This window comes from Thunnus albacares, chromosome 19 (genome assembly GCF_914725855.1).
Source record: "Thunnus albacares chromosome 19, fThuAlb1.1, whole genome shotgun sequence".
Taxonomy (NCBI): domain Eukaryota; kingdom Metazoa; phylum Chordata; class Actinopteri; order Scombriformes; family Scombridae; genus Thunnus; species Thunnus albacares.
This window is the reverse complement of record NC_058124.1, coordinates 80,513-96,798: the sequence shown is the minus strand read 5'-3', so window position 1 is coordinate 96,798 and position 16,286 is coordinate 80,513. Positions and strand designations below refer to the sequence as shown.

The 16,286-nt window shown below is 39.5% G+C and overlaps 1 protein-coding gene across 3 annotated transcripts; it reads right to left on the bottom strand.

Moving 5' to 3' along the window:
- Positions 1-8,833: 8,833 nt before the first annotated feature.
- On the bottom strand, positions 8,834-12,342 carry LOC122969789 (sclerostin domain-containing protein 1-like). Of its 3 annotated transcripts, none has more exons than XM_044335765.1 (2): positions 11,987-12,342; positions 8,834-11,207 (listed from the first exon to the last, which is right to left on the bottom strand). In XM_044335765.1, the coding sequence occupies exons 1-2, from the start codon at positions 12,180-12,182 to the stop codon at positions 10,780-10,782; spliced, it is 624 nt and encodes a 207-aa protein (XP_044191700.1). In that variant the 5' UTR covers positions 12,183-12,342; the 3' UTR covers positions 8,834-10,779. The 3 variants fall into 3 exon arrangements, 1 of the variants encoding a protein (XP_044191700.1); XR_006399084.1 differs by lacking the exon at positions 11,987-12,342 and adding an exon at positions 11,460-11,604 and having other exon boundaries at positions 11,116-11,207; XR_006399085.1 differs by lacking the exon at positions 11,987-12,342 and adding an exon at positions 11,429-11,604 and having other exon boundaries at positions 11,119-11,207.
- Between the last annotated feature and the right edge of the window lie 3,944 nt (positions 12,343-16,286).

Below are 16,286 nucleotides of genomic sequence, written 5' to 3'. Positions count from 1 at the left end.
GGAATAAAATTACAGTAACTCTATTTTTATTTTTTTACCTTAATCCTATGATACACATATGATATTGTAATCAGCGGCTGTGACACCATTATCAGGGGTGTGGGTGTGTTTATTTGTAACCGCCATGAGACAATCAGAAAATAATGTTTTCTTCCTCTCATTTACCAGTTTTTACGCTACTACTGCTCGCTCTCCTCATCCACTTTCTAGCTCACTTGACCACTGCTTTTCTCTCTTTCTCTCTCTCTCTCTCAGCCCGCTTGGGCGCGCTCTCTCATTCTCTCATCTTAAAATGAGTCAGGAAGGCATCAGCAGCGAAACAGCTGTACTGTATTTTGAAACAGCTACAGTAAATAGCAAAGCTGGCCATTTCATTATTTTTTATTCATGGAATAAATATTCAAATGTCAATTAGATGGTAATCAGATTATTGTTTATAATCAGTTAATGTCAGTGAAAAGTTCACATTGTGACACAATTTTATATCCCTCAAGTCCTCAACATGTAGATGGATATACGAAATTTCTTCAAAAAGGCGGCTGCTCTGCCGAAGGCCAGTCAGGTGACAAGATTTTGCCAGTTCAGACAAATACAAAATTAAAGTGATTGATCACTCATTAAGCCTTGAGTTCTTGTAAATCTGAGTTTAATAAAATAATGTGTTACTGAAACCAGGCAAGGAGAGGGAGAGGAGGAGGATGGAGGAGACTGACAGGGCTGAAGGAGCAGGTCTGATGGAGGTTAGTGATCAAGAAGAAAGCAAGTGGGAGTTGTTCAGACTTTCAGTTAAAATTAATACTGAATATTATGACATAGGCCTATTACTCATACTAGGCATAAACTAGCCTAAATGATTTTATGACATTTTTAGTTTTAGAGGTTCACAACATCAGTCTGTGTATGAATAACATACTTAGGACCTGCAACATATCTAAGAGAGAGGAGATAGCATTCCTTGACTTCAATACTTTTGCTTGATCTGTGCCTGTTGTAATTGGATGGATAGCATTTAATCATATTAGATCCATGCCTATTACAAGAGACAGATCTATTGTGTTGGTTTTACACCTATTGTGTTACACCCTGCCTGGACTTTGTGTGTTTTTTGGTCTCTTTGTGTTTTTGTGTTCTTTTGGATTTCCTGGTTTGCACTTCTGTTTAGTCCTTCTGGTCATATGGTTTTTCTTGTTATATTTGGGTGGTGGGTTTGGACTGCCTTTTGCTGTTTAGCCTGGCATGTTGTGTACTTGGGTTTAGGTTCATGGTGGTTCTTGGACGGGTTGGTGTGTGTTGTATTTAGAGTATTGTGTTTTCTGGGTTTCGGTTTTGTTACTTTTGTGTTCAGGTGCTCCTTCTTGCACCTGCCCTGCATTTGACCTCGTTAGCCCTGCCCTGCTCTGAGTCTTCCTCAGTCTGCTGTCACCCTCACACTTGCCCCATATCAGTCTTGTCAGCCCTGCCCTGCTCTATGTCTTCCCAGCCTATCAGCTCCCAGCCTGCCCCTGTGTCTTGTCATCTCTTCCTCATTGTCTGATTAGTTTAGTTTGTATTTAAGTCCTGGTTTTCTGTTCAATCTTTGTTGGATCATTTGTCCTGTTCAGTTTGTTCAATTTTGCCCTGGTCTGTCCTTGACTGTTTCAACATTAAAGAAGATTTTCGTCAACTCTGCATTCCGGTCTCTGCATTTTGGTCCATTCCTGCTACTCCCACATGACATATCGCTCTCTAAAAATTCATGAGAAAAAAAAAGAAATCCTCCTCCCAGCACCCCCAGGTAAAGGCTTAGCCCCCCTAACCATAAATCTCTATAGACACCCCTGGCAGGTCGTCCACTAATCAGCAGATCAATGGTTCGATTCCTGGCTCCTCCAGTCCGCATGGTGAAGCGTCCTTGGGTAAGATACTGAACCCCACGGCTGTGCCATAAGTCTGTGAATGTGTGTGAATAATTATATTCCCTCTGATGGACAGGTTGGGATCTTGCATGGCAGCCCCTGCCATCAGTGTATGAATGTGTGTGAATGGGTGAATGTGACTCGTAGTGTAAAAAAGCACTTTGAGTGGTCGGAAGACTAGAAAGGCGCTATAAAAGTACAGTCCACTTACCATTTCCATTTCCACACGCTTATACATACACACACGCACACACCTACACGCATACATATATGTATGTGCACACTCGTGCATATACAGATATATACATGCATGTCCACGTACATATATACATTACTACAAATGCCTCAGACATCGCAGGTTAACAGCAGCTCAGATTAGAGACCAGGTCAATCCCACACAGAGTTCTAGCAGCAGACACATCTCTAGAACAACTGTTAAGAGGAGACTGTGTGAATCAGGCCTTCATGGTAGAATAGCCGCTAGGAAACCACTGCTAAGGACAGGCAACAAGCAGAAGAGACTTGTTTGGGCTAAAGAACACAAGGAATGGACATTAAACCAGTGGAAATCTGTGCTTTGGTCTGATGAGTCCAAATTTGAGATCTTTGGTTCCAACCACCGTGTCTTTGTGCGTCGCAGAAAAGGTGAACGGATGGACTCTACATGCCTGGTTCCCACCGTGAAGCATGGAGGAGGAGGTGTGATGGTGTGGGGGTGCTTTGCTGGTGACACTGTTGGGGATTTATTCCAAATTGAAGGCATACTGAACCAGCATGGCTACCACAGCATCTTGCAGCGGCATGCTATTCCATCCGGTTTGCGTTTAGTTGGACCATCATTTATTTTTCAACAGGACAATGACCTGTACTGTATATACAGACAGATATGTATGCAAACTGATATATGTACAGACAGGTATACAGACAGACATATAGACAGGCAAACATATAAACAGACAGATATATGGACAGATGGACAGACTGATGCAATCAAAGCATGACCGATGAAACAATGGATGGATAGTTGGATAAATAGATAGATGATAGATAGATAGAAGGAGGAATTCAGCTCTTTCTCGAGCAGCCTCCAGCTTGGCATGAGCCTTGGCAGTGGCTATGCTAGCTGATGAGCGTCTTGATCCACTTGTTGAAATGGAGGCTATGTCTCCAGTACTTGGCTTTGCTCCGTTGCATCCTCAATCTTAAGTGTTTTCTCAGCTATGCTGATGCTGTCTGGGTGTATGAAGCGTGATGATGAGTGAGAAATGCTTAGGTGAAGCTTGCTTTCCTTGAACTGTAGAGCCCACTGTGAGGTTGCTTTTTTTATTATTCTGTCCCTGATGCGTGTTCCATCTGCACACAAACTGACAGATAGCTAACAAACAGGATTCAGAGAAAGTTGAACATAAGAGTAAGTGTCAGGTGTTTTACTGAGTCTTCTTTTCTCTTCCTTTCTTTGTAAAACTGAAATGAATACAAAGTTACAATGCTTTGGTTACAAACTGTTCTCAAAATACAGCACAAATTAATTTTCATTGCTTACAAATAGCCTCCATGCACAAGCTACAACAAGAGGCTACATTTAGCTTAGCTTAGCATTTTTAACCTTAGCAAATTAAATTATCATAAAGTATCTTGTTTTAAACCCAAACATATGAATTCCAAATTATTTATATGCACACTTGCACAAAACACAGAATAAAGTAACAAAATTACAAGCAAAGGCTCTCTAAGGCACAAAAACCAGCTTGTTTTTCATGTTTTACATGAACTGTTACTAAAAGGCTACTTATGCTGATAACAATAACAGTATTTGTATTGGTCAGGATCTAGAAAATTCATGTAAGAGCTATGGGTGAAATCATAACAGCTACTGTTTGCATATTCCAAGAGATGTAGAAACATGTAGAAACTCAGAATGTAATAGCTGTTCATAATGTAATAAAAAATATGTATTAAATTCGGATCATGTAATAATCTGCCAATAATGTAATGAAACGCAAAACATAATGCCTTTTTTATTAAAAATGTTATAATTTGACATATATTGTAATGCTTTCAGGCCCAATATGTACAGTATTTCATACAAAGCACATTTTCCACCCACCAAACTTATAATGTCATAACTTTTACAAAATGTAATAACTTCTTACATTATGCACAAAAAGGTATTATGTTTTATGCTGTATTACATTATCGGCAGATTATATTATTGGTTTTCATTACATTTTTATTGCATTATGCACAGTTATTACATTATGCATACTTATTACATTATGAGTTCCTACAATTGAACAAACAAACAACTGAACAAACTCCTTCCACTGATGAAGACAGTGTGATATGTTTGAAAGCTCAGGAAAAAGCTAGTCAGTGGAACTTGCTTTGGGATTGTCTAGTTTTAGTTCCCCACACTTAATCTTACCTGAAGCATACTGTAGTTGCCACATGTAGACATCACAGAAATGGTTAATTAATAAATATTAGCAATGAAAGTTAAAACATGTTGTCACTGAAAATAATCTATGGTTTGTAGAATCATCCCGTATCATTGTTCTATTTGGGTCGAAATTTTCTATATACTCTATATCTATCAATATGGAGCATATTGATAGTTGTGTGTTATTGATTTGGTCATGTTGTATCAAGATCAGCTGCTGTTTTTAAAATCCATATTTAAATTTTTTCAGTTAGGTCGTGCTTTGATTGTATTGGTGTATATTTTAATATGTGTGGAACCCTAGGAGGATTAGCAACTGGTATGGCAGAAGCTGATGGGGATCCCATAAAACAAACAAAATAAGTAGAAGATACTGTATGTCAACAGAAAGCTGTGCACAATACACAACAATGGAATTATTTTAATACACTTTAATCCTCAATGCCAATGCAACTCACTTCAAATCAATAAATGAACCAAGCATAATCTGTTTAGTATGGTTTCTTTTATATGTAAAGTACAACCTGTGGAAAAAGTCAGGTCAGTCACACTGGTTAACATTTTCCTGCTTGTTTTGTACTTTCATCCTTTAACTCTTTCTGATCTCCTCTCTGATATCAGGCTGCTACTGTGAACTCATTCCACCATTATGCTGTCAAATGAAGTGAGCTGCACTAACAGTATTATAAGTGGAGAGGCTTGTGAAACACAGTGTCTTTGTCTGCTGAGGGTTTTCTGAGCATTGCGGCTAAGAGGGCATCCTCCAGTAACATCCTGCCTGAATGAGAAACAGGTGTGTCTGCCGTGACGAGATTAAACTCTGCTCTTTGACTGTTTGAGGCTATTGATTGTAGAACACACATTTAGACAGACATCCAGCAGCAGGCACCTTTCACTGCTTCAGGCCTCGGGACACTCAACAAAATGGACCTTTGTATGATTCAGTTTTGGTCTTTTTAGTTAGCATGTTTGCGGAAGATGAACTTCTGCCGCTTTTTTGATGTGGCTCCCATCCACTCTTTGATGTATAGAATACAAAAATCTTCCCACTCATATCATTCATGAGATAGGAAAGAGGAAGATTAACACTTGAGGTAGAGGAGCCTTTGTAAGCTGCAGTATGGTCTGGCTGTAGCCCTAGCAGTGTCAGAATATTATCTCATGATTAATTGCCACTTGTTCTGGTCTGGATTATTACCACATGGCTTCCTGACTGTGTCAAGCTCCAACACCCACTTGTGATGTTACATGCATGACTTTTAAATGGCCAGCAGCATCACAGACTGTGCTGTAATCCTCCTATTCAACTAGGTGTGAACTCTGCAGGTACAAACCTGTGTTTGCTATATTAATGTAAGACACCAGGGTAAGGCAGGATGTGGAGTCTGCAAAGATAAAGTATTATAAGCCTATGCTTAACAGGAGCATCAATAGATGTGTAATTATAGCTTGTATGGGATGTTTCATGGCCAAGGTTCAGCACAGAGGCGTGCAGAGAATTGGCAGCTGTTCACATGTTGACTGGAAAACACCAGGAGAACACAAAAAGACTTCAGCAGCACTTCCAGTGTTGGCCATTGAGCCCCTGCAATGCACAGGTTGTAGGTTCATTGCCTCACTTAAGGGCAATTTGACAGTTATTGAGGAAGGGCAGAAGTCAAAATTTTCACAGTACCTGACCTAGGGACTTGAACTACTGCCTCTACAGAGTGAGCTCCATTACACTGCATATTAAAGGATAGGTTCACAATTTTTCAAGTGTGTCTCAAAGCAACAGTTAGGTGTCCATATTAACACTGAGAGAGGTTTTACTCATGTAATCATTCCTCCTGTTCATACTGGCTATTAAAAAATCTCCTTCAAATGTGCTTTCAATGTAAGTGATGCAGCCAAAATTCCAAATGACCAAAAGTCGTTTTGTGCAAAAATGCATTTAAAAGTTGATCTGAAGCTTAGACGAGGCTTCAGCAGTCTGTCAGTGGATATCTACCACATTTAGTCAAATTCCCTCCCCTGTATCCTCAGACAGTGTTTCCCTGTTGAGCTGTGGTGGAAGTATAGTAACTTCCATAGGGACTTTGACAGTAAAAAGACTAACGTTGAAAGATATCTACTTGATTTGACTCATTTGGACGGCTGAAGCTTCATATTAGTTTGGTGTGTGGTGGTGTGAATGTGTTTATTTGTGCTCTAGAATGTAACCACTGTGAAACAATCAGAAAATAACGTTTTATTGATGTGATTCACAGGCTTTCTCGCTACTAGCACTCTCTCTCTTCATTCACTCTCTAGCTAACTCGACCACAGCTGCTCTCTCTCTCTCTCTCTCTCTCTCTCACTGTTGCTCTCAGCTCTCTCTCTCTCGTCTTTTTTAAAATGAGTCAGGAAGCAGACAGCAAAGTCTAACTTTACTTTTAATATTGTCAAACGGATAATGTTAGTAATGTCTTTGTACTCCCTCATGGCAGAGTTTACAGCTCTGATCAGTCTGATCTCCAGCTGTGATTGGCCACTTCAGCCTTCAGTCGCAGTGATGTCGGGTTACGTTTCTCCAAAAGTTGGCTCTGGCTCAACATTCTGGCCGGTCTGTTATGACGCTGCTGGGGCCAAAATGCCCACAGCTGAAAGGCACTACCCCCATGAGAGGACTCGTTTTTTAAAAATACAAGAGAAAAAGAGAAGAGAGAGCTGAGAGCATGCTCTCATGCGCACCCCTAATGAAACAAATATGTTTTGATGGTCCACAGGCCCAAAAATAATATTTTCTGATGGTCCACGGGCCCATCTGGATTTGTCCCAGTATGCCAGTACACCACTGGCCATCACCTACTGTTGTGACTGTAAAAGGGTAACGGTAAATTATTTTGAGTGGTATACAAACCCCACGAAATGACTTGTCTCACTATCAGAATTTGATCCATTCAGCCTGATAACATTTGGAAAGTCCAGAGAAGCTGCGCAACTAAGGGCCAAATGGCCAGTGTAGGAATGTCACCCCCCGACAAAATATTTAAATATTTAAAACAGAGAGATTTATCTGGCGGTGATAGGCTTAATCAGCATTGTGTGAACTTGTCTGGCAAGGGCTTGAATGTAAGACATTCATTTATATGTAAAAGTTCAGCACTGCAGGTTTATGTACATTATACACACTGGGTGTGGCAAATGTGTGTACTTTGACAATATAGGTAACTGTTTGCTAACATGTTCACCAACTTTATAAGTTGATAATGGTTGCATTTTTAAATCTTTCTGCTGACCCCAAGAGGCCAAGAATTCAATGAATGCATGTTTAATGTGTTAGCCTGTAAGCAGTATCTGTAACTATCTTTATGTACTGGTGGGGAGTTTCACTAAAGCAATTTTAACATTAGGGCTGCAATCTCTTTCTCTTTCTTTCTCTCTCAACCCAAACGGTGAAACCAGATGGCCGCCCACCTAGAGCCGGGTTCTGTTTGAGGTTTCTTCTTGTTTAAGGGGAGTTTTTCCTTACCACTGTCTCCAAGTGCTTGCTCACGGGGGAATTGTTGGGTCTCTGTAAATTAAAGAGTATGGTCTAGACCTGCTCTATGTGGAAAGTGCCCTGAGATGACCTTTGTTGTGATTTGGCACTATATAAATAAAATTGAATTGAATTGAATTAATGATTATTTTCATTATCAATTAATCTGTTGATTACTTTCTAAATTAAACAATTAGTTGTTTGGTCTATAAAAGGTCAGAAAACAGTGAAAAATGTTTCCTGAAGCCCAAGATGACATCCTCAAATGTCTTGATTTGTCTTGACCAACAGTCCACTCAAAGATATTCAGTTTACTGTCATAGAGGACTAAAGAAACCAGAAAATATTCACATCTGAGAAGCTGGAATCAGATAATTTGGACTTTTTTGTAACTGCAGCCACCATGTAGTGGGGTTAATATGCAACATTGCCATTTGAAATGCAGCAGAATAAAATATATACAGTATACAGTATTATTTTCCACCTTTAGCATTTAGTTGCTGCTACAAACCATAAAGATACAGTTCAAAGACTGCTTGAAAAAGAGTTGTAATGTTTTTCTCCCTCTTGTTAATCAACATTCCTTGACTTAACATTGTTATGATGCCCTTTTACTGTTCCTACAGGATATTATTGACAAAGAGACATCAATCCTTTTCCTCTGCAGGTAACACAAGTTAAACATCCTGTTGTCATCTAGCGCAGGTGATTCTATTCACTGCCTACCTTAGCCCACAGCTTTCAGAGAGAAAAAAAATGAACGGATACATGAGACAATAAAGTGTCTTAACATGTTGCCGCAGCTGGAACAAGCCCCACTTGCCTTGAGGTGAAGGTATCCCCTTCACAAAAAAACAAAGTATGGCATCTGTTGAAAAGAGAGTTTCATCACTGACTAATGCCTCTGTTGTTAAGGAGTTCCTGTTTGCAGTGAGCCTCTCTGGCATGCCTACAGCATTATGTCAGAAACACAAACTTTTCAACAATTTTCACTCAACTATTTATTTTAGACAATGACACAAAATATAAAAAGAGAACTCCAAATGTTCTTATACAAAAATAAATTACATACTATTCAATTTGGAAAAAACAACAACATAAAACTTCCACCACATATTACACTCACACTATATCTAAGCTTTACTCGATATCATAGAAATCTAACATTTACTTCACATTTGACACTTTTGTGAATTATGGTAACATTGTGCTTTACATGTCTTGTATCCAAAGTCTCTCCTTTTAATTATGTAATGGATTATTGTTATTTGTGTTTTTACCTAAAGATTTTCTTCAACATAACTACCTGCCATCATCAAACCAAAACCAAAACTTAGACCTATCCAGGCAAACAAAGCACTACATTACACTCCCCCACACCTTTATTACTACCAGAACCCCCATTAACATTACATACTGTATGTGGACATTACTTTGTGAGTCCGTGTGTGGTGGGGGCTTCTAGGTAACATAACACACCCCCTGGTGGCCATGTTGAAGATCCACAGTAACAGTAGTTCAATGTGCATCTCTGACAGCCGTTTCAGACCAACTGCAAGAGCAAGAGCTCATAGTTTGAGTGTGGCTGAGCACAAAATGAAGAGCAGAACATACAGAGTGGCTGGGATGATATGGACTATATTGAAACGTGAATAATCACAATATTAGTTGTAAAATCTGGAATCCCTGACCCCTATATTCTCTGCCATATTTAAGTTGTTTAAGATGTGTTTTAGTCAATGTCATACTTGCACTTTTGGTGTGAAAACCCTGTGATAAATCAGTTTGTCCAGATGATGTGAGGTCGTCCTGTAGCTACAGCATGTGTTCAAGCTATATAAGACAAATAAAACATTCAACACATCCACAATCCTATCTCTGTACTGAATGACAGACTTCTCTGTGCCAAATTATGATCATTTGTGTTAATAACAAACCATGCTGTTGGCAGTTGGCTATGTTAAATGAATAATTCAACATTTTCAGTCAGGATGTGGTTAGCCTATCTTAGCATAAAGACTGGCAGCAGGGGGAGCTGTTTCCCCATGCTGGGCTCTGTCCAAAATGAAAAAAACAATTGTCAACAATGCTTGCTCATGTTGATTAGTAAGCTTTAAAGCTGAATCTTAGACAGAAATTATGTTGGGTGGGAGATGAATGCTGGAACAATTTCTTGACGAACAACAGTCACGTACAATGACTGTGCACAGATCTCCTGAAGTCTTGTTGCCACAGTGAGGTCAATGGTTTGGTACCACTCTGCCTGTACAGAAACCAAACCCAAAACCTGTGCTCATTGATAGTGTCTGATAACTTGTGCTATAACGTGCGAGATGCTACACCAGTGCTGAGAGAATGGATAAACTTGTTTTTCGAGAAATAGTTGTCAAGAAATAGTTCTACATAACTTCCTTTAAATCCACAAATTGCTGTTATTACATTTCTGTTTGAGCACAGATTCAACACCTGAGACACTGTGAATTACTAAGCTCTTGAAGTGTATTTTTGAACTATTTTTGAGCAAGGTTAGCTGTTCCAGTCCTTATGCTAAGCTAGGCTAACCACATTCTGATTCCAGCTCTGTACTTAACACACAGACAAGATTGGTATAGGTCTTCTCATCTCCCTCTCAGAAAGAAAGCACATAAACATGTTTTCCAAAATGTTGACTTATTTCTTTAACTCAGCTACAGTATGTTGTGGGGTGCACAGTAATAATAATAATAATAATAATAATAATAACAATAATATAAGACAGTTTCCTGTGTCACAATAATCTAAACCTGGAAACAAATCTACACTTTTCACTTTTACTTTTATCTGGTGCTTTTCTTATATATTTGGTTATTATTTTCACACTGATAATTCCTCCATAAATGTCACAATGGAGACATGAGTGGCTGTCAGAAGACTCCCTGTGTAGCTGCAGGACTAAATGGATTTTAGTTGTCAGACTGCCTCCCAGCTTGCTCCTCAGGGAGTCCAGCCTTCCTCTGATTTTTCCTCTGTTTGCCACTGTGGACAGTTGTGTCCTTGTGTCCTGAGTCATTCTGCTGTCTGGAGTAGCGTTTGCACTTGCAGGAGGTCACCACAGTTATCTTGTAGGTCCTGAAGCTGCCGTCCTGGCACTGCAGCCGGATCCGCTGGGTCCGGGTGCGGTCAATGACACAGCGCCACTCCTGGACCTCGCGGCGGCTCCAATACCTCCCTGTGTAACTCCCACTGCCGATCCAGTTGGGCAACAGGTGGGCTGGCAGACACTCCCCAGCACACACCAGCTCCTTAATGGGGTTGATGCTGGTGCATTGGCCATCAGAGATGTACTTTGTGGACCTCAGCTCCCTGCAGCCCACCTGACTCTGGTCTGGGCCTGAGATAGGAAAATCAACTATATTAATATACTGTTACTGTTCAGATCTACTGCAAAGAGAATGTCATAGCTAGAGGTTGGGTGGCAGTGTTGTGCTCTCTCTATAGCTACTCCAGACTGAGTAAGGGTCAGTGTGTAGAATTTAGTGGCATCTAGCAAAACGGACTTGGCAGAAATGGAATATAATACTCATAACTATATTTTAAGCAGTGTATAATCACCTGAAAATAAGAATCGTTGTGTTTTCTGTACCTTAAAACGAGCCCTTTTTATCTACATGGCCCTATGTCTTCCACGGAGCCTACCATGTTGCACTGCCAGGTTTCTACAGTAGCCCAGAACTGACAAACCAAACATTGGCTCCAGAGATGGCGTTTTGCATTTTTCGCGAGTTTCACGGCCAGTGTACGTTCTCTTATATATTTCTGTTCCAATTATTCATGCAAAATATTTGCTATGATTTATGTGTCAAGGTAATAGCTGTTATGCTGCAGGTCATGATACAAGGAGCACTGATGCTGAATGCTCACCTATGTTATTTTTAAAATTTAAAAAATTAAAAATGTTGAAAAATTAAAAATGTATCCAACTTTTTACAAACGAGAACAAATTTTGCGTGATTAACTTTGAAAATGCGCCTGCTGCATCTGTAAATAACACTCATGATCCATGTGTGTTATTTACTATGCAAGTCTGAGGCAGCATGACAGAGCAAAATAAACATAAAAATGTCATATGTGTGTACTGGAACTACCTGGCGCGTAACCGTTTGGACTCACCATTACGCGCAGCGTCAGCCAGTCCTCTCCCGCCGTTCCTCGCTTGGTTCGTGGCTTCACTCGCCGGCTCGTCCTGCGTGTCGTGGACAAGCTGAGTACTGACTGACTCTGTGGCGTCGTTGTGAACAGCTGAGCTGCTCGTGCCCAGTAACAAGAGGAACGCGAGGAGTTGGAATCCGCTGGCAGGACGGGTCATGACTGCACCTGGTCGATCTCAGCGCTGCTGTCACTGACAATATGAGAGCTGATGAATGACTAACCTGCTGCAGCTGCTGCTTATATATCCTCCACTGTATGACACTTTATGAATGAACAAGGCACACACCCACCTGAACTGCACCGGCATGGAAGGACTTCTGTGTACCAGTCTGATTTGCCTCACGTGCATTGTGTTGTACTCTGAGTAAATTACAGTTGATTCATCCTTGTTTTTCAATAAAATAATTAAATAAGCATCAGTTTCTTTTCGTCAAATATTTTTTAGGCACTGGGGTGGGAATTATGCTTTTTATTTTGGTTTAGGGAAGGGACATACAATTTTAAACGTTTGCAGTTATTTCATTTATTTTATTTTTTCAAAATACGTGTTTTACCGCTGTATGGTGACAGGACTCACAAAACGTTTCTGAGGAAATAAACCATTCAAACCTGCCCATTCAGTTTGTGTTGGAATGTGAAGGGTTAAATGAAATAAGCAGAATTTTGGGAGGGCTGGGAGGAAAATACTGCTTTCAGCTCTGTGATTGGTGGTCCAGCTATACTTTTACAGAGGGCCGAGTAATTCTAATGACAGCAAAATTGACCAATCATAACCATATCTTCCCTCTAAATGGGCGGGCTTTGTTGCTGCTACTATATGACAGGTTCAGCCCGTTGTGTGCTGTAAATTAGTTTGCCCCATTATAATGCTGGTGCACCTGTGGTGCGCCGAGTAGGCAGAAGCTACACACCATTGGACAGTTATCGTAGCCGGCAAATCCACCAGATCCGCCGGCAAATTTCAGCGGCGAGAGTGGCGTTTACGTCATCACGACTACATGGTCCATACAAATACAAACAAATCAAGAGAGAGCGATAAAACAGAACTCATGAATATCATTCAGGCTTACATAAAATCATATTGTGAAAATTACTGTCCATATTGGCAATTATTTGTCAGCTAGGAAAGCTACCATGGTTTTTGCCCTGTAGGCCGACATTGTTGTTTGTTTTGTCCACTGACAATGACGTGGTTGCTGCCGCTGGTTGACAGATTACACTCCATTTCAACAATTTTCACGGCCTGCACCGGCGCACTGAAATGGAGCGGACCTTTGCAAACTAGCGGGAAAAACAGATAAACAAGCCGAGAGTAACCATGGCTAGTAAGGATTATCTAGGTCTTTTTCAAGATTAACTTTTAATGAAAAATGGAGATCGGTAAAGGAAGACTTAGTAGAGCTAATTTGGCGCAGAAAATCAAAGCTTTTTCAAATCCAGGATTTCGTTTTCAAGTAAATTTCGTCAATGCCATCATCAAGGGGTAAGTTTTTAAAATGCTGATATTATTGTGACCGCTGCTGCCACTGTTATGTATGTGTTATATATGTATATATGTTATGTATGCACATGTGCTAACGTTGGCCGCGCACGCACATGTGTGTGTGTGATGTGTGGGTTTATTAAATGTTATTGGTTTTGTGTGGTGGGAGGGGTGGCTGTTATGCACCTTTATTCTGCTGAAGTGCACCCAGCTTGTGTGATGATGTGATTATTTGTATGTAGGATTTGTATTTTGCTTCAGAAATTAGCTGTTTGGGGAGACCAGGGACAGTTGTAACTTAGACGGTTGTAATACCTTGAATTCCTCCGGTCAGAAACGAGCTACAGTGATCAAACTCACTCTGCATATGCTTAGTTAGATTGTCCTCTTGCTTACAAAAAGGAGCCACTTTTGAAACTCCCAGAGAAAGTTACCAGAAAAAGTGTTTGTCTTTTTTTAGGTAAAAATGTAACTTTTCTATTAGATGTATTTTTGGATACTGTCCTGAGATCAAATGTCTAGGAATCATTATTATTATTAGAATCACTGTTTTGTAAGGTACACATATGTCAAACTAGCAGTCAAGCTAGTTCACATGAGGTGAAAACATGGCTGGTGGCACTGGGACAGTTGTTACGCCTTCTTACAACCATCCCTTAACCAAGTTTCATTTATATTTTAAAAACCTAAAAGCCTACATAAACTAGATAGATAGAAGGAATTAAATGTAAAATGTTCTAAAATTACATGCTAAGTTAATGATAATCAGTTGTATGCCAATAGTCAGTGGAAACATATGTGTTTGAACGCTAATATCAGAAAGAGGAAGACACACAGGGGAGTCCTACTTCCTTTGCTGGAGAGGGCTTCAGATGGCATAAAACAGGGCCAATTTGGTATTTGCCATGTGACCCTGTACTGAATGTTGTCCTCAAACTAATCCATTTTGATTTCATATTTAAACTTTTTTGAGGATGTATGTTCTACCCATTGAATAATTTTCTTGCATTATAATTTGATGGCTTCCCCTCTTTTTGTCATATAGAGTGAAAAAAGGTATTCGTTATTAAAAAAAAGAAATGAATAGTCACAATAACATGAATGATAAATAAACTTTTTCATTTTGAGTATTTGATTGATCAATTATGTATATTTTTGACATGTTACAACCATCCTTGGCATGTGTTACAACTGTCCCAGTGTACAGGGACAGTTGTAACAGTGGAGTGACTGTATTTAAATCAATTTTGCAACCTGTACATATTTCATAAAATCACTTAAATACATTTTTTCAGTAGTTGACAGATTGCAGTTTATAATATAGCAAATGGACTGTTCCAGTTCCAATGATTTTTGATTTATCGGGAAAATCGCAAGTGTTACAACTGTCCCTGGTCTCCCTTAACTCTTACTCCCTTTATGCTGTTTACTCATTGCATTGGCTGGACTATTTTTGTTTCAGAGCTGGAATTGTCATAGGTTACTTTTGCAGTAACATTACTATAGGAGAGGCCACAGAAAGTTGAGCTGATAGCTTGCTTTTTAATTTTTCCAATACTACCCACCTTTGGTGTGAATATAATAAAATATGGTTATTTATGGTGGAGGGTGGGTCATGCCTTTTCCCCCAGTTACTCAAGGAGGTGAAGGGAAAAGTATTTGTTGCTACGGGGAGGGTCAAGATAAAAAGAAAAACACACCCCAGCCACCCCCTCCCTCTAATAAATAACAAACAGTCCCTAAATACGATGAAATAGAGCATTTTCATAAATATATCAATAAAATAATTCATATAAAATAAAAGTAAAACACAGTCACTCTTTATCTGCTGACAGTGTCTAAATGAATGTAACCAAAGCTTAAATGTTGGAAAATCTCATAAATAATTACTACTGCTGCCACAACTTTGGTGTTCATTGCTCATTTATCTTTTTCAATCAGTAGAGACTAATTGTAATAACAGCTTAGACAGTTATTGACTGAGTAAAAGCTTCTTGAGGGTGGTTGCCTACAATATGATGTCTCAGAGGAATCTCCTCCTGATAAAGTTTAGACATAACCTGATAATCAGACTGAACTGTCATTACATTTCTCGCTATTCAGTATATTTAAACTGCTGAACAAATGGGGTAAATCAGACTGGTATAGACTCTGGTGGTTGTAAATAAGTAAGTTAAGCTTTATATTTGATGGATAAATTATCAATAGACTGAGGTTGGTTGAAGTCAAGCGTCTCTTTAATTCAAACAGAACATATGTTGCAGACACGGAGAGTCCGCAGAGTCAAAGGAAAGTCACTAGTATATATTGACGGCCTTGATGCCCTTGGGAGGCACCTTTAGTTGTTTACAGATTCCTTCTAACAGACCTAGACAAAGCTTTACAGAGCTCTCCCTTCCACATGATGACCATGATGTCCATATGACTATCATAGTGTTCCCCTCAAAGCCCTTCCGCCAAATATATACATACATATGACCATACCTACTTAACTAATACATGGATTTTTCTATCAATATTCATATAAATATGAATATAAAGCTTTAAAACACACAGTTACAAAGTGTTTCACACACAAATATGAATAAAGCAAAATGAATTGCAATTTAAAACAAAGCACAATGAGAAACAGACCAAAATAGAAGATGGAGTGTGATGACAGTGTGAAGTAGCGAGGGATCATGGGAGATGTTGTCTTCATTGTTAAACAACCAGCTTCTTTGGGTTAGGATTACTCCAGTGTTCATCGTTCAGGATGTTTTCGCCAGGAGCCGAATT

Coding starts and splice junctions, on each gene's coding strand:
- LOC122969789 (XM_044335765.1), bottom strand. CDS start 12,182: ATGACCCGTCCTGCCAGCGGATTCCAACTCCTCGCGTTCCTCTTGTTA. Junction 11,208..11,986: donor GGCTGACGCTGCGCGTAATG/GTGAGTCCAAAC, acceptor TTCCTATCTCAG/GCCCAGACCAGAGTCAGGTG.